The sequence below is a fragment of the Phoenix dactylifera genome, chromosome 12 (genome assembly GCF_051530095.1).
Source record: "Phoenix dactylifera cultivar Ajwa chromosome 12, Ajwa_hap1_PhDact_Kaust_v1.1, whole genome shotgun sequence".
Taxonomy (NCBI): Eukaryota; Viridiplantae; Streptophyta; class Magnoliopsida; order Arecales; family Arecaceae; genus Phoenix; species Phoenix dactylifera.
Window position 1 is genome coordinate 25,048,520 of NC_143201.1, and position 18,447 is coordinate 25,066,966.

General features: G+C 36.9%; 1 protein-coding gene across 1 annotated transcript; it reads right to left on the reverse strand.

The window, feature by feature from the left end:
• Positions 1-2,043: 2,043 nt before the first annotated feature.
• LOC103716539 (uncharacterized) lies at positions 2,044-16,369 on the reverse strand. The gene is made up of 12 exons (XM_008804604.6): positions 16,201-16,369; positions 15,373-15,500; positions 15,139-15,201; positions 12,901-13,022; positions 12,651-12,766; positions 11,740-12,547; positions 8,747-9,478; positions 8,425-8,646; positions 8,175-8,270; positions 7,875-8,069; positions 5,679-5,792; positions 2,044-2,449 (listed from the first exon to the last, which is right to left on the reverse strand). Exons 1-12 carry the CDS (start codon positions 16,299-16,301, stop codon positions 2,189-2,191), a joined length of 2,958 nt encoding a protein of 985 aa, XP_008802826.4. The 5' UTR covers positions 16,302-16,369; the 3' UTR covers positions 2,044-2,188.
• Positions 16,370-18,447: the final 2,078 nt, after the last annotated feature.

Genomic DNA, 18,447 nt, shown 5'->3' on the forward strand with positions numbered 1-18,447 from the left:
AATTTAGGGGCACAGCGGCAGCGGCAGCAAGCATCCCTTCACCCTCATGGGCCAGCCTCTGCAGTCTGGCCAGAGGCAGCATACAGCCCTGTCTGTAGTTGGGGAGGGGCCACCATTCACACTCCTCCCATTCTCTAGGGCCTGGTTGCATGCCACGCCCCCAACCCAACTAAGAATTCGTTTAATTTGTGGAATTTTTGTTTTTTACTAAAATATTTTTTTTAGAAAACTGATGCTTGAGTACATGATTTTTGACAAAATTATTTTTGGATGCTTGATTAATCATGAGATTTTTTTGAAAATTTGTGTTAGTAAAGAAAAATATCTCACCCAATTCCATCTAAAAGCTTAAGAACAGTTTTAGCACAATAATAATTAAAAAAAACTAATTCTTGGCCGATCAAAACTAATTTTTCTCATTATCTCATAAAATATAAAAATTTTATTTTTATAGAAAAAATATTTTTATATCTCTTTTATTTGAAAACTCCAATCATAGATTTTTTTTTTTCATTTTTTTGTTGATCATATATTTTTCTTCTTTTCGTGAACCAAATGAGTCCTAAGATGACTAGGTCTTTTTCTTGTGCCTACTTCGAGGTGGCCATCATAACGATATAGTAGTCATGTCACATATATTAACAATGAAAATTTAAATGACAGCCATCACATTATAATGATTAATGATCCTTATAAAACGGAAATAACTGCAGTTATCGACTTATCATGCATTATATATCAAGATCAGAACATCGGGATGCCAGTTGGAAAAGAATTCTTTTACTCACCGAAGGTGATTACAGCAGAAAAAACAGTGTTATTCCACCGCTATCATCCATTATTTTATTCCTGAATAAATCCTAAAAATGTCTGCACCGCAGCATAACAATGATGCTATTTGGGGATATCCGGGTTAGCGAAAGCTTTAATGGTGCTCGATCCATGTTAGTTGGGTGGGCTCGAGGTAGGACCGCACATGGACTTGAACAGGGCACATACCTCCATGGAGGTGGAGGCAGCATCACACCACATGGCTTGCGAGGGAATTCAAAGGTGAGGGAGGTAGTGGTAGGCCTCCATGGTGTTCCTATAAATGGCATGCATTGATTAGAATTTAGACACCAGAAGCACTGATTAGAATTTGGAACCCAGAAGTCCAAAAGAATCTGACACCCAAAAGCAGCAAAGCACCAAGAGACTCGACCCCCAGTCCATAATTTTCGACATGCAGCTCAGTTTGAAGTGCTTTTTCTTTTAGTTGTGGCCGACGACGTCTCACATCTGCTGCTATAATCGGCGTGGCTGCCCGATCGTCTGCAGAGCATGTCGCACCGCGTTCAGAATCCCACCACCATGAATTCCCCCCTCTACTTCAGCTGGTTCATATGCTTCTATGTTTCTTGATTCTAAAGTAGTGTGAACAACCGTTATACCAAAAAAAAAAAAAAAACATAATGGCAAATGAGGTGCCCCCCACCCCATCCATGGCACCTTGGTCATAAGAAGAGCCAATCACTTCCAATGCCGCGTGCTTTGATTTGAGGTGGTGGGGCATGTAGGCCCGCCACCAGATGAGGAAAAGATGCCAACTTCCAACAGGTAACATCCATAGAGAACCCAGAGCTTTAAAAATTTGATGGCAGCATCCGGTGGAAGCCTCCCGCCTGACTCTGAAAAGGCTTCCGAGGGCAGCTCTGGGGAAACACGGATTGAAAGAGCACCCCCCTCGCCCGTGAGTCGTAGCTGGCGGTCATGGCCGGAATCCCTTCGGTTTTGAAAGGAGATTGTGGGGTGAGAAAGGGGATCATCATAAATGTCGTCACCAGAGAGGCTTGAGCTTCACCTTAAGTCTAGAGTCACTTGCAAGCCAAGTTCCAGATTTAACGTCACAATACAGATACTGGGTTGCAGAGGGCCTGTCGAGCATTGTTTTACCAGGGTACAAAGAAGTTGCTGTCAGCAAAATCTGAGGCTTCTGTGGGTTTTTGGTGACCCTGCCATCTAAAAAATAGAAACAAATCCATACCGAGACTCGCACAGAAATGTAAAAAGCGCCTGTTGCCAAATACTACGTACGAATGTCGTCGGTAATACAATTGTGTTGAGGAAGTATAACAAAATTAACCAAAAACAGGGCCTATGATGACCAAACGTACACAAATACTACAATGCAAATAGGAGGATGCTTTCACCTCCATTTCTCTCTCAGCTCCTTTTTCTCAGATAAGATCCATGTTGCGAAAATAGCAGCAACTAGCGCGACAATCGTGATGAGAAGAAGTGCGTAGCTAAAATCTTCTGTAAGCGAATCATAGGTTCTTGATGGGGCAATCCTGGTGAAAAAGATATCAACTCCATACGAGAAAACAAGTGTGGTGGATTCCAATCGGGCGGGGATTGTCACTATGCCTCGCAGACCTTCCACTTGAAGAGCGTGTGTCACGTAGGCCTGTAAATAACAATTGTTTCATCAGCATTAAACTTCTGTTAAACCTACAGCTCGTAAATACACAATACTACAGCATCACCAGTAACATACCACTCCAAGAACAAAACGAACAAGGACTAAAAGGATAGGCCTAAAATATTCAACAGATCACCAAGCAGAAAAAGGACTAAAAGGAAATCATCTAATGATGAAGTATATTAGGAAAGACCTAAAATATGCTAATTTTCTTCCTACCCTGCTTTCCCTTGATGTCAAAGAACAAGGCTGTTTGCGTTATCAATATAGCTTTTTTACTCTGGCCCTCCAATCCGGGGCATGCTAATGATTGCTTAATTTTTATTTTCAACTATAATTTCAATTGTGCCCAATGTCCAGGTGATGGTGATGAATGATCCCTAAAAGTGAATCTATCAGTGGACTCAACAACTTGCTCCTGTGACCCAATGTCCCATAATGTACCATACAATACTATGTCAAAGCTTGCTTCCTGTGTTACCATGATCTGTAAGGAGCATATTCTTCAATACAAAGTACGCACAGTGATATCCTAGTAGGGAACAAACTTCTATTCAACCAAAGCTCTCTGAAATGTATTTTTTTGTTCAAGTAGGTTCCATCTTCCCTTTTCCTGAAAAAGAGCCCGAAGGCTGTGTACTACAGAGAGAAATTAGGTTCTAGAATCCCTACAAGACACACAAGATCCCTAGAAAAGAGCACTCACATTTCCTGCTTGACAAGTCATTCCTCATCAAACCAATGAATCTGGGTAGCCAATGCATATCCTGGAGATGTGTCATTCTCATGCTTCAAATTGTGTTAGTGACGGACTGATGGCAAATCCCATCCAGAAGTAGGACTGCAGAAGAACTGAGCTATATATAAAGAGCTCAGGCTCGGCTCATTAAGTGTTCTGTTCAAGTTTGTCTACTCAGAAAACAAGCCAGATATAGTCCAAACTTCAATGCTTGGCTTACTAAAGAGTCAGGCTTGAGCAGTAGTTGGCTTGTAAAATTTAGGCTTAGGCTCGGCTCAAAAGAGAGCTTGTTTAGGTGGCTTGTGAGTGACCAGCTTTAAACCTAACATGAACACTACTATTGGTGTCTTATTTTTGGCGGATATAGCTATGGGAAAGAGGGGTTTGTGATGATACCTAAAAGACCAAATACATGTTTTGCACGTAATGCTGTAGATTCAATTTGCTTGAATCTTGAACAAAACCATTTAAACCTATCAAAGTCTTTCTCCTCGCACATCTTTCCTGTTTCTTATGAGAAAACAGATGAATATTGAATTAGTCATCACTAACATGCCAAGAAAGATCTTAGTAACTGCAAACAAGTGAAAATGCCTATTCCCCACCTTTCAGCTTATGAACACCCGCAAACAATGTTCTCATACATTATCCAGTCTACTTCAGGCCAACTTCCGAGTCTTCTTTATGTAGAATTATCCTCTCTAACCACCTCCATCCAAATTTTCCATGGTACTACCTTAGGAATTTAGACTGTCTTCCTACAGCTGCCTCCTTTGATCTTGATTGCAATTTGTAAATCACTGACTGCTACTCGATAATTTAACTCTTAACACTTCACTTTCTATTTGTTTCACCCCTGGTTTCCTATAATTTTATCTTTTCTTAGTACCATTGTACCGAACTGTTCTCATGTCTATAAAGTTCCTTTTGTGGATAATTCTTTCTTTATCAGACAACATCTTTACTGCACCAATGGTGGATAATTCTTTCATTATCACAAAAGTTAACAAATTTGTGCCAGTTCGAACCTTGTGAAAAAGTTCCATCAACTGGCTAAAAACGAAAATCACCTTAATGATTGAAGTTTACATCATAAATCTGAAATGGTTGGTCGAATTTTGAATAAAGTTCGTCTGATCCCCTCTCCAATAACTTCATCGAGCAACTCATGCATAAAATCCTAAAGTTGGTGCAGTCTTGTCCACACCTTTCTTCTTAGAAATTTGAGTGATTATACACCTGAAAAAAAGAAAAAGAAAAACAAAGGCACTTTCCTCATTATCTAATTCTCACTAGCTGTTTAAGAAAAGCAACCTGTTTCTGCCATGATTTTCTGAAGTTCCGTTATACAACACAGTCCAAACACATTAGTGTTTGCATATATTTCCCCTCAAAGATGTATCAATTTTAGCTATCATAGTTCCGATTGATTGGCATTTTCCCTCTATAACTATCCATAGACTTCATTCATCAACTTCAGGAACCATGATGCTCGTAAAATTTGTCACCAATATGGTTATATCCTCACTCATTATGTACCCCTCATATGTCGTTTCTCCAGTAATCCAGTAATCCTTTTCATGGGTAACTAAAATGGAAAATTGTTAATCACGTCTTTGCTCTCCCACAATAATCCATCATTCATTAAACAAGAAGGGGGGGTGTTCGGATGCTGGAAGATCTTATCAGCCTCATAAGATCTTTCCAGCTGCATTTCCTTTAACTCTTATGTGGAAACTTGAACTAACTTGAGAAGATTGAGCAGCCAGTGAGCACAGCTTATCCCTGTTTTTTAGGGATGAGATAAAACACCATGGAGAAATGATTAATCATCACCAAAATACCGAGATTAGCTGTATTTGTGGCCGCCCCATCTCTTTGAAATGGCACACTTGCTATGTAATTTTAGAAGTATGAACCATCGCCGGAAGATCTTCCGACATCCAAGGACCCCCGAAATAAAATGAAATAGCCACTTCAATGAATTCTTAAAAAAGACATCATCTCTCAGGAAATTGTTGGCCATATGTTGCGCTAAAGGATGACTTGACATAAAATGCCAGCTCAGCAGAGAGATCACCTAAGTTTTGCAGTTAAATTTGTGAGCGAATGACTTCGCAAAATCCATCACTAAAGTTCTAAAAGACCACTAACCACGCAACTTGAAGTACAAATTTATTGTGTTAAATAAAGGCGAACACAACTTCCTTCAGTAGAAACAAGACGTTGAAATTCATAAAACAATTCAAACTTTTCTTGAATATAAATTTAAAAGTTATGTTTTTCCATGTTTTGATATCAAAATTGATAGAAATAGTTGATAAAAATATATTTTCCATGCTAAACTACAGGTAAATTTACCATATAAGATGTTTATAACAAATGAGAATGCAATTCTTATTATACTAACCAAACCAATCATGATAATCAATATGAACCAGAATGTATATAGCAAGAAAAAATGTAAGAAATGACCTGAGGGATGATTGGCAAAGAATCTGTCAGTGGTATAATTCCCTCTTCCTTTTCTGATTGTGTGAGAGTGACATTTCGACGAGGATCAAGAAAACGCTTATCCAGTGCCAAGACCTGAATTAAGAAATGTTTAACTGAATGTAAAATATCAAGTAGCATTTGAATATAATGTTAAAAAATCTATCAATGTTGTAATAAAGGAATCTTTATTAAAAAAAACTGTAGCAGAACCAAAGATTTTGATGAATAAAAGCTTCATATATATCAAGCTACAAAATTGTGCATTTATGAAAAGGCTTCACAAATTTTTACTAAATGCAGATGTAAATAGCAGTAGAAAGAATTTATAAAACCTCATTACCACATTCAGCACCTCTACCTCCCCTATGTCCCCTCTTTCTTATCTCGAAACCCCTCCCCTTCCTCCCCCCTTATAGGCACGGCACTAAGAATTGGATGCCTAAGGAGGATTACAGCCTAGCCCTAGGTCCACTAGGCGGGCCTGGGCTAGTCTCAAACCTGGGGAGTGATGGTTGGGTTGAGTTCATGTTAAAAGATATTGGCCCAACATCATGTCCAACCTGACCAGGCTCAGGCCAGCTAGTTGGCCCCATACTCTGAGCTTAGGCCCAATCTAAACCCAGCATGGCCCTATGAAAACCTAGGTCCAAGGTCTAGATGGAATGCATTTGACATAGGGTCTCTAGTAGATTTGTAAGGCAAGGGATAAAATCATAAGGTGTAGAATTTATAGGCTGAGATGAAATTTTCAGTTAAGTCTTACAAGAGTAGGTCAAGGGCTTGTTTCTATGGCCGACTAACTTACTTGATATCCTCTATGCAAGTTGTTGGTGTGCAGAGACAAGGTCAAGGATAAGGAAGTTGAAGGGTTTTTAAGAACTCACTGATCTTGCAATTCCAAGATTTTGGGTACTATAAATCACTTTTTTAGGTGGATTCTAATGTCTAGAGAACTTCAGATGAAGGGATCAATGACCTTCACCAATTCTTCCCTCACCTCTCCCAGACCTTCTCTTCTTAGCAATTCCCACCTACACCATGGGATATCTAATGGATAAGGTGATCAAGCATTCAAAGAAGTCTAAGAGTATGAAATTCTGTATCAATGATAGGAATAGCTATGCAACTCGTAGATTAGGTCAAGTGTAGAGTAGATAGGCATAGTGGCTCTCTTGAAAATGATGATAAGTGATACTTATAAATTGTGTGAAAAGGGATAGTTATGTTGAAGTCCGCCAAAAAGGATTAGGAATCAACACCTGTGGCACTATAGGGGGAAAATTCCAATATTTCATTTCAAGTTTGGTAGGCTTCAATATGCACCCTAAGATCAACATTTGTGGAATCAAACTATTCATAATCTTATCTTACCAGACTCGCTTTAGAAGCTTCCTATTTTCTACTCAAACTGGATATGTAACCTAATCCAATTGGTGGACTTGGATGACAACATCATATGACAAATTTACCAAACTAGATAAAGAGTTGAAGGCTTGAAGCCCCAATTAAATCATTCTCAGTATTATATGTTACAAATTAAGACTCCTTTAGACACTTTATACTTAAATAAGACATGTAACCCAATAAAATCGGCAAATTCCGATGACAACATAGAATATCATATGACACTAACCAAGTTGAATCAAGAATTCAAGCCCCTTTTATTTGTCATGTACATGTTTTTTATAAAAGAGAAAATGTGTTACTAAATTTTTTTCTTTATAATTGCTTGGATAGTTTCAACTAGCAAATGCTACAATGTTATCCCAGTTTGAGTGATTGACCAGTTTCAAAAATACCGGTTTGAATGCATAAGCACACTTCAAAAATTTTAACCATTCACATATATGTAAACTTCAAAGTTAGGAGCAAATCTTGTGAACTTGCTTGTTCACAGACATAGTACTGATGCATGTATTACTTAGTTGAGACATCACGATTGCATTAAAAGCCCGAAACTGATATAAAGTATGAATTTTCGTGCATGCCACAAGTTAAGCATTGGTAAATGAAAAAAACAGGCTTCAGGAGACAACAAAAGCACAGAAATATTGTCAGACGTAGGTAATTTAAGGCACAAGCTAAATTTGAGTTTTGGACCAATTTTTATCATTCGGATTATTCTTAAAACAAGTGAAGAACACTGCAGTCATGGTTATATACTTCCTAACTAACCTGATCGCCTATAGTACCAATGAGAAGCTGCTTGGATGTTATGCCCTTGGCTGTTGCTGTAACTGCCATAGCCTTCACAGAATGGGTAAAAAAGTATGACTGGGATTTTACCATCACATCTGGCCGAGAATATGAAGAAACGGGCGATGTCAAGTTATGTTTGCCCAATACAAGCTTCCAAACATCTTTGTTATCCTGTGAGATTTCATTTCCATCAGACTTAATCTCAGACACAAGGATGTATAAATGTCAAGTTCTGACAAATAAAGAGAATAGAAATGCATATGAAGAAAAATTTACTGCTCGAGATCGATCATAAATCTCAATGACAGACATCTCGTATCTGTGTGCCCTGAGATTGAAGTAGTGATAGACAACCCAGTTCTCACTCACAACCTTCAGAAAGAATGAAACAAAAGAATAGATCAGTCTTCATGCTCCTTTTTTAAATGAAATTGTTATGATGTATTTGTTTAGAAGTTTCTTTACATCAGCAGTTGTGCTAAAGTTAAAGATAGCTGAAATATTTATGACAACTGGCACCACTTACAGCATGGATAGGACCCTGTGCACCATGGTGAGTCACTCGATGTAGTATGCGGCCAGTGACGGCATCAATGAGATATGCAACTAACCAAGCTTCTTCTGGTGTCACAGATCCAATCTCTCCAGCAGCTTTAGGAGCAACAGTGGCAACAAAAAGTATATTTCTTGATACATACTTATACATTACGTCTTGATCTGCAATAACTTTCGCTTGGGTATGAACTACCTAGAAAACATTATAGCTTAACTTTTAATCCCACGACCTAGCATATTGTTTACTTGCTACTGATTAACAAAAGCAGGAGAATGTAGCAAGGAAGACATACCTCATTTATCTTTCTTGTTGCTGTTGTGGCAATTTTCTCAGACTCAGAAGGGAAAACAATAGACCACAACTCTTTAGTGTTAAAGCAGTACTCATCAGCTACATCGAGGTTGCATCCGCTTTGTAATGAATATCCTCTAATCATGTCTTTTCCTACTTCAATTGAATGCCGGTATATATTTGACATTTCACGAAGAAAAATGTTAACAGAATCACGAGTTCTTGGGTATAAATGAGCTTGGAGATTTGCATCTATGATAAGATGAAGTCGCTGCTCGGTTGAATCTGTCAAGGGCAATGGAATGACTTGAATTATAGAATGAGCAAGCTTTAGAGAGTTCCGCTCCTTCCCAGTGTAAGAATCAACAACAGAGAAAAAACCCAGTGCATCATGACTAGGTCCGCATCTGCCAACTACAAGAACAGATGGGTTCTCATGCATTGCATGATGATGAGGAACCTGCCACTGATAAATATTTAAGGCAGAAGGGTGTTCACAGGCTTCTGATCTATGAAGGGAAGGGAAAAAGAGAGACCAGATAATGCGCCCATCTCCAGTATGTAGTGCCAAAAGCTTTCCAGCTCTAGTTAGAACTATAATTAATTTTCTAAATCCATTGTGATCTCGAGTCATCTTATTTCTCTCAGAATTTTTTAGTCTCATTGCTTGAATGGCAGCTATTTCATCAGGGCTTGCAAGCAAGAGAGTCCCTTTAAGTTTCAGCGCATGCCCCTATTCACAAGTAAACAAAATAGTGACTCATAGTTAGCAAATCAAACAAGCAGGGTGGAAGTAATGATGCAAACTGCATTAGTAATTTTTAACAATGTTGATGATGATCAAAGCTTTTTCCCCTTTCTTATATGCCTACAATTGGTATGTTCCCAAATTTCAACTGTGTTGCATAATTTAAAAAAACATAGAGAATGAAAGATTCTTTATAACACGGAATGAAGACCATATTTCCTCAAGGACAAGCATCCAATCATAAATATATATAGATAAATTTGCAAAACAGGGCCAGAATTGTAAAGTTAAGTGTTTAAAAAAGTACTGGTTTATTGCAATGAAATAAAAAAGAAGATAATTAGATCATCTCTTTCTAAAACAATATGAAGCAAATTACGTTCTGAACCTTTCAATAATACATGGTATATGGTTAATTGGAAATTAACCCAACTTTCGAGGCCTATATATTTATATATCTATATGTGTCTGTATTTATGTACATATCCATCTGTGTGTGTCTGTAAGTATGTATATCTATGTATGCAGATAAAGCATGCACACAAAAGTTATTATCTTCATAGTATCGCTTTCACTAAAATTAGAGGTAAAAACTATTTGGCCATATTCAAATGAAACCTTGCAAAAAAGTGTCTAATTCTCATGATGACTTCTTACATTTAGTCACCAATATCAATTTTGCTTGGTAAAGCATGCTTTGGCAAAACATGCATAGTCTGTCTTGTTGGCAATGAGTATCACTAATCAACAAGCTAATAGGCAAGCATATGTGAGATGAAGTTCAATACTAGGCACAATAAAATATCCAAACAAAAAAATGCTTTTGAAGCTTCAAGTTAGTTTACCATACATGCATTGCTCTAATTAAACCAAGTTTTGAGCTGATTAATTACAAGAGGGACATGGCGGAGCAAGGATTAAACTATCACATATCATGTTTGTGATACTGAGGGGCTGGCTGCCATAACATACCAACTATCATATATCATGCTTGTGATACTGAGGGGCTGGCTGCCATAACATACCAACACTTGGCACCCACTGGAAGAGAAAGATACATAGGTTTCAAAAATAGTCACAATCAGTACATCATGATATGGGAATCTATTCATTTTTTAATATATAGATCAATTTTAACCACTTCACATTATTGTACAGGCACATTAAAAGAAAATTAGTATTTATTTAGAGATTTACTATCACCAATCATCTTAAATATTTACATTGATCATTATTATATGTGAGCATTGCATGGTTGACATATTTTGTTATGCTAACTACAAAGAAAGAAAAATAGAATTATTCGGAGTAATAAGACTATTCCAATTATAATATTTGCGAAGAAAGAATCGCAATAAATGTAAAGAAGGAACATGATTATGCTTACAAAATAACCATACAAATAAGCTTAAAATTCATAATAAAATCTATAGGAGGCATGTACTACATTCACATTTTTAACACTTTGTAGGTTTTGAACACAAATTGCCAGTTCTATATGAAGCTCTTATACATGCTATCTTGATTTTTAGCCTCCACTTTCAATAATAACCATATTTTCTTTATTTACAATATACAGCTTGTAGATTAAGCTCTCAAATCATTTTCAAATAACAACAAGAACAACAACAACATTAATGTTAATCTTGAATAGAGCAGGGCTCTTTAAGATGGTTGGACACAAATTTTAAGTGGGAAAGTATGAGTTCGTACCACTATGCATCTGTCTCTATCAGTGTCTATTGTTTCAACATGCATTGATGCATATGCTGAAACACAATGGTACAAAATCATTAAAAAAGGCACATACAGATGTAATGTGCAAATAATCTATAGGCAAAACTCATGCCATGGACACATACCATAGACATGCTACAATGCGGTATGGGTAAGGACTTTCATGAGATTGCAGGAATGCCAAAATAATAGTTGGACTTAGACTTCATATATCATTTTAATAGAGTAGTATAAAAGTAAATGTGGACAAAAGTCTCCCAAAAGCTAGGAAAGAATGTTGCACAAAGCACTTTTGATGAAGACTTTTATTTAGTTTGAATTAGCAGTTCAGAAGATCATGAACTAGATCTTATTAAGGACATCAGTTACAAAAAAGTGAATGATCCAGCATTCCCCAGAAAGCCTGTATTTTAAGATGACAAAACTCTTGGGAACATTTTTCCCTTTTAAAGAAGAACGTCAAGAGTTTTTTAACTTGCAGAAGAAGTATAGAAGAAGAGGAAGAGGACCTTGAGCCATTCAAAGAGGTTGTGTTCCACCTCTGCAACTGAAACACCTTCCTTCTCAACAGGTAGTTCAGATGTTGTTGAATCAATAATCGAAGCTAGCCCATCCTCTCTACTCCAAACAACCACACCTTGTTGTACCAATGATAGTGAGTGATCTTCCATTACAATTAAGGCCCGAAACCCATGAGATTTGTCTGTGCGAACATAATTACTTATGAAAACCTTCTGAACATGTCCTCTTTGGGGATCCATCTCTATAGTTTCTTTAAGAACACCATTTCTTAAGTCTTTGTCCAGCTTCACCCTGAAATCAATTTTTGTTTCTGCATGCTGCACAATTCCAAAAGCTTGTTGTTCTTCGGAGAGAGTGAGAGCATCACTAACAGAAGCTGGATGGTTAAATTTCTCAAGGACCTCCAGCTCACTCACACCCTTAACTCTTACTAAATATATACTTGAGACAGTTTTCATGGCAAAGATACCAGTAAATTTTACAGGTAATAATGCAGCCATCCCAGAAAAATCTTGAACAAGATCTGAAATATATGTCTGATGGAAATTTATAATTCCACTTTGGAAGCTTATTGCAATTAAAGCCGACCTGGTGGCATCTAATGCCACTAGCATGTCACTGGAAACAAGTGATGCTTCACCACAGAAACCACCGGGAAAAGATGCTGTGTTGTGCTTTAGCACCTCCCCACTTTTAGAACTAAACTCGTATACAGAAAACTGTGAGGAACCAACAAATCCCACAGCATATATGATATCACTCTCCGGAGGCTGAAAAACCTGCTTTATCTCTAAGCTGCAATTATAGTACAAAAGAAGTGTACATTGTAAATATGATATATCAAAAGAAGCCCTGAAAAAACTCAGAAAAGCAAGACTTGCAGCAAGTTTGCAAATACCTATCAATGGCAAATTCTTTTTTCCAAACAATTTCACCATCTATGCTTGATACTGCATGAAGCCACCCTCCACTAAAAACAAGAATCCGGTTTTCTTTTCCCAAATTAATGTTTGCCTGCAAGTTTATCTAGGTATATCAAATTCTTAAAAAATGAAACTATCTATATTACTTTAGGTGAACATAAAAAAAGGTTTATATAAATAGAGAATGACAGATAATAATTGGATAAAAAAATCTTTAGTTCTTACCGGAACATATAACAACGACTTTGAGGGTGTTGAAGCATAAAAAGCAGACTCCCACATCATCTGCCCGTCAGGAAGATTCCATGCCCTTAATATACTACCTTCCGAAGAGAGTGTTATAAAATCTGAAAAAGATATTTATTAAGGACTCACTTAACAGCTCATGTACATATTTATCTGTGGGTTAATTGTGGAAAGATGAAACTAAAGAAAAAAAAAATGTCCAAGTATAAAGACAAGACTGCACTCATCAAAATACACCATTGCACTTGTAGTGTAATTTCTACTAATTTAAAGTGAGGTCGTGTTGAACAGAATAAATAGAGGATATCAGAGGTTGGAACTTGGAATGGAACAGCAAGCTAATGACTAAGTTCCATACAACAAAAATAAAAAATGTCATATTTTCCACAAATTAATATTTTATTTTCCATCACTTTCATTTTTCCTATTTATTTTAAAAACAAAAATAGAAACGTTGTTTCTATTTCTTTCTATTTTTTAAAAAACATAAACATGTTGTGCTGTGATCAACAATTTTCAAAATATCAAAAGAAATCTATCGATCCTCTCCTCCACTAGAACTAAACTGACACCGAAGAGGAGGAGGAGGAGGAGGAGGAGAAGGATGAGGAGAGGAAGAGGGGAGATAGCAGAGATTGGAAGTGCTGGTGGTGTGGACCCAAATTATGTGGAGAAAGTGATTGAAGATTTGGGGTGGGTGGTGATGATGGTGGCAGTCCCACTGCAGCGGCAGTAACAAAGAGGAGGATTAAGGGAGAACATGAATTGAGGAGTCAAGGAGGCGGGAGGTTTTCCACATTTAAAAAAATGAAAGCATTATTTTCTTGCTTTTAGTTTTTCTAGAAAGTAGGAGAACTGATTTTAAAAATAGAAAACATAAGTCATAGTACCAAACAGATCTTTTGTCTCAGTGTCCACATTTTGTTATTAAAAATGGAAAATAGGAAAACTCGATGCCAAATATGCCCTGAGTTTGCTGGAGAGGAAACAAAACACTAATCCACATGTTTGCACCAACTTTTTACCTCGGTGTGTTATACACAGAACATTCCATCAAGGGCCCTTTTATTTTTGATCTTTTTAAATTATATAACCTTGATAGACTAAATCAGAGTAGCAGCTTTCATGATTTAAATAAGGTAAGCATGGTGTTGTCATATAGTTGAAATATTAAAATATAAACACATATATACATATTAGACATTAAAAAAAAAAGCCCAAGGTTCCATATCAAGGTGTCCCTAGTGTCCAACAACCCATCCTCCAAAAAATATCCAATGCTGCAGAACTTCCAACAATGGAATAAGATTGCATATGAACTATCCACGGCATGTTCTCTTAAAAAACTTGTTTACATATTGTATAAAAAATTAATAAATAGTGGCTTCATTGAAGTATCTGTGCGCTAGATTAAGAAAAACTCCAATTTTTAAAGTAAAAAGGAGTTTTACATCATGTTGTACCCAAGGATAAAAGAGAGAGAGAGAGTTTCCAGGTGATGCAGCTGCTGACTCTCCATATTCTAGCACTTGCTTACATTTAACTATATCCTTTAAGAGACAGCTGCATAGAAATTTAAGGTTAAAGTATTTGAATATTGGTTTTAGATCCGAAATAAAAATTTCATTAAATAAGAATAAAATCAAATTCAGACATAAACTCAAAACACAATTTCACCTTGCAGATAAAGGAAATCAAAAAGTGGGACATTTCAAAGTTGAAGATAAGAAATGCACTATAACTGTCACCTCATTAGCATCAGATTAAAGGCATTGCATTCTAACTATTTTGCTGAAAATAATTTCCAAAGTTTGGCATCAGAATGCTTTCAATTGATTTTGAAAGCAACAGTAAATAATAACAATTTAGAGCAGCATATATAGAAGTTACCGTAGGACACTTCTTGATTAAAGCTTCTATGAGCGAAAAACCATGAGGATAACACCCTCCGTAGAATCTAGCATGCATAACAGTGACATATATATAGAAGTAACTGCAGGACACCTCTTGATTAAGAAGGCAATTCCATCAAACAGATAGAGACCTTTTTGATTTCTATGCAGCATATATACATACACACATAGAGACATATAAATCAGCCAACGTGAGATGAAAAATGATATGTTGTTAAAAAAGCAGAATAAGCATCTTTCAAAGCATTAAATAAGTGATAACATAAGAAAAAATATAATACTAGGAAAGCAATAAGAGAATTACATTTTCCAAGAGCAATATCAATTTGATCCACATGGTCATCTTTTCCAAGCACATGTCGCCAAACTGCATTAAGGCAAACAAAGTAACATTTAAAAGAAACCTAAAGAAGAAAGAATAAAAGAAACCCAACTGCATAAAGCATTAAAAAACATTGATCACGTCACTCTAAAAAGTTGTCAGTTCTCAGTTGCTTGAAAACCCTAAGCAAACAATAATATTAAGAGTTTAACTTACATATATCCCCCCTACGAAGATCAAGAGAGGCAATGACATTTTCTTCGGTAGAGACTACTACACGCCTTCTTCCTGACTTTTGAGTCGGAAATACAGCCTGCTTCACTTTTCCAATGTACTTCTGATGCCTGTAGAAGAAGATTGAAGAGCTCAGTGCATTCCAAAAGTGGTAACAGATCAAACCAAGTCATTCATGCGGCAAAATTTTAACAGTAAGAAAATAGGAGAACATAAAACAATATCATCCCATATTACATGTGGTTTTTTTTTGTGATAATTGCAGAAACAGCATACGAGAAGGTGAACAACCGAAGGGTGAAATCAACCATAACCCTCTTTTTAGAATAAAATCATGCACCCTTCATCTTGAAGTTATGTATCGACGTGTACTTACCAGATACCCCATAATCAGATGCATGCGTTCTCATCAAGAAGCCAACCAATTTTGACAAAGAAAGGTTAAAAAAGTTTACTATAAGTCAATACATGTAAAGACTAAAATTTTACTATAATTACTGATCCAGAATACAAGAACCCAAGCCAGGAACAAATACACCCCCAAGAAGTTAATGAACCATAAACAAATAAAATTTCTAAGCAGGAGTTTGCTTCCGGTGATCCATTAGGTCGGATAAAAAGAAAACCTCTGAGAACCACAGAAAAAAAAAGGGAAACTTGACAAGAACCCAGATGAATCCATGCTCCAAGTTTCAAAGAAATTCGAAGTTCATAAAAGTAGACAGATCCAGAAGAACAACCGGAAATCTGTGAGAAAGAAAAGAAAAGCCGATCCGAGAAGAAGGACGGATAGGGGGCGTATCAACTTACCAATCTGCGAGTCCTACTTGATCCTCGTACAGCGCGGTGGAGAAATTCGAGTAGAGGAGGACGATCAGAAACCCTAGACAAACCCTAACCGCCATCGCCATGGCAGTTCGGGCTCGGAGACCAGAGTATCTACCAAAATTAAAAAGTCCGGAGCTCTTCCAACCCTGCGGCGGAGCTGATGAGCCCTATTACATCCTGACCGCCGGCTTCGATCGATGCTCCGAAACAAAACACGGGCTTAACCCGACCCACGAACCAAGCTTTATCTGGGCTGGGCCGGAGTTGGAACCGGGGGTCGATTAATATACTCGGTGAAGCCCGGCCCGGGATACTACGAGATTGGACTGGCGAGGCCTAGTCGCTTAGCCCAAAGAATAACAAACATAGGTTCCAAACTTAATCCTCGGGCTGCTAATTCGCTTCTCTCTATAGCCTTATCTAGAGAGAGAAGATCTAAAGGAATTGGTTGAACTCTGCGGGCTGTGTAGCTGGGGGCTGATAGATTTGTTTCCTTTCTGGCTGATATAAATTGGATCGGTGTTCCTGCAGGCGAGCGAACGAGATGATAAGCTATTTGCCGCAGTGACGGATGGCAAATGATTATTGATAAGGCTAGCAAGATGGGGATTGACTGCTTCTGCTACCATTCATTTGATCAACTTGCAGTGTATTACAGCAAATATCTTGGCTGAAATATTAAGTAGCAACTTCCTCTCTTTTTTTCCCATAAACTATCACTAATTAGTGTCTAAGGTATGGCTATTATTATCATTGTTGAGTATGACTTAAGTTTACAAGTTCTAAAAGATTGAATCCACATCAGTTATAGAAGGTTGACTTAGCATACTAGTTCAAATTCACATCAACTTAGAACACCGGTTATATATTGACCTATTTTGATTATTATAGGAATACCAGTTCAAGTCCAAATCGATTTACTCTATTATATATATAATTTTTTGTAACCTAAAATGATCAATTGAGTATTTTAGAGATCGAGTGTATTGAAGGCTAGAGTTTGTGAGGTAATTTTGTACTATGTAATCTCTATTTTTTTTTCTATAGTGAAGCTTTGCATTGTCTCTGCCTGTAGACATAGGTCAATAGACCGAACTACATAAATATTGTTCACTATTCTTCCTGCTAGTTGCAACAATCATGCTGACCCAATAATTGTGTTTGAGAGCAAGAAAGGGAAAAGTTATCCAAATCTGTGTATTTGGAAATGCACCATCCAGGATTTGAATCTAGAATCTCCAAGTAAAGAATGGTAAAATCGACGATAATCACTCAGTTCGCATCAAGCCTATATTTTTTTTTTTGGTACACCAGCACCTCATACAACACGCACGTAAGTACAATCAATAGAAAAAAAAAAGTCGATGAAGAGAGTAAGAAAGCATCAAGCCTATATGAAAGTAATTAAGATGAGTTATGTTATTCTGTCAAGTTTCTCAGCCTAGCATGTTTTCTAAATTTGCCGGATCTTCTGTTGCACCGATGTGGGCTTTGATCCCATAACAGCCAAATGCGCTTGGTTTAAGCTCTTTGAGGTTGAAAATTGGACCTTTTTTTCAAAGATTTTCTTTTATTTTCTTTCAATAGTTTTGCCAGCCATTTGTAGCATCTAACTATTTCATGTATAGTTTGTTTTTAGTATTTCCTCCATCTTAAAAATAGGATCATACTAAGGAGTGCAGTACCATATGGATTAGAACATTGGCCTTAATGAAAATATTATGTCGAAGTAAATGTTGGATAAAAATGCATAAGGTTATGGTTACCAATAATTAGGAAGTAGAAAAAAAAATGGGGTTGTATTAATCGAATCATTAGAGAAACTATCCAAGTTGTCCATATGTTTCGGCTTTTATCAAAATAAGTGGCTTTCATGTATTAAAGTAAGCGGCAAGAATGAGGAGTATACTTGTTACTCAAAAAAAAAAAAAAAATCTTATTAGTATTAGTTTCATGTTTTGTCATCCATCTTTTAATATTATACATAATCTAGATTCGACTGGAACCTAATCCAGATCCGACTTTTTTAAGTTAGGAGTCAGTTATATATGGAACCGATCCGATCCAATTCTAATGATCTTTCGGGTCAAAAATTTTTGGCCAGGAATTCGATTTGATCCAATCCAATTTTTTATTGAATTAGGTCAGAATTCAATATTAAATTTTGAATAAGAAATCGGATTAGATCATAATTACTCATAGCTGGTGCCGCCAACAGGCCGGGTCACC

Excerpts from the sequence above, each read along its gene's own strand:
- LOC103716539 (XM_008804604.6), bottom strand. The coding sequence starts at position 16,301 with ATGGCGATGGCGGTTAGGGTTTGTCTAGGGTTTCTGATCGTCCTCCTC. Across the intron at positions 13,023-15,138 it reads TGATATTGCTCTTGGAAAAT|ATTTTATAACACTCTCTTCG; the intron begins GTAATTCTCTTA and ends TATCTTTTTCAG. Across the intron at positions 5,793-7,874 it reads TTGGTACTATAGGCGATCAG|GTCTTGGCACTGGATAAGCG; the intron begins GTTAGTTAGGAA and ends TTCTTAATTCAG.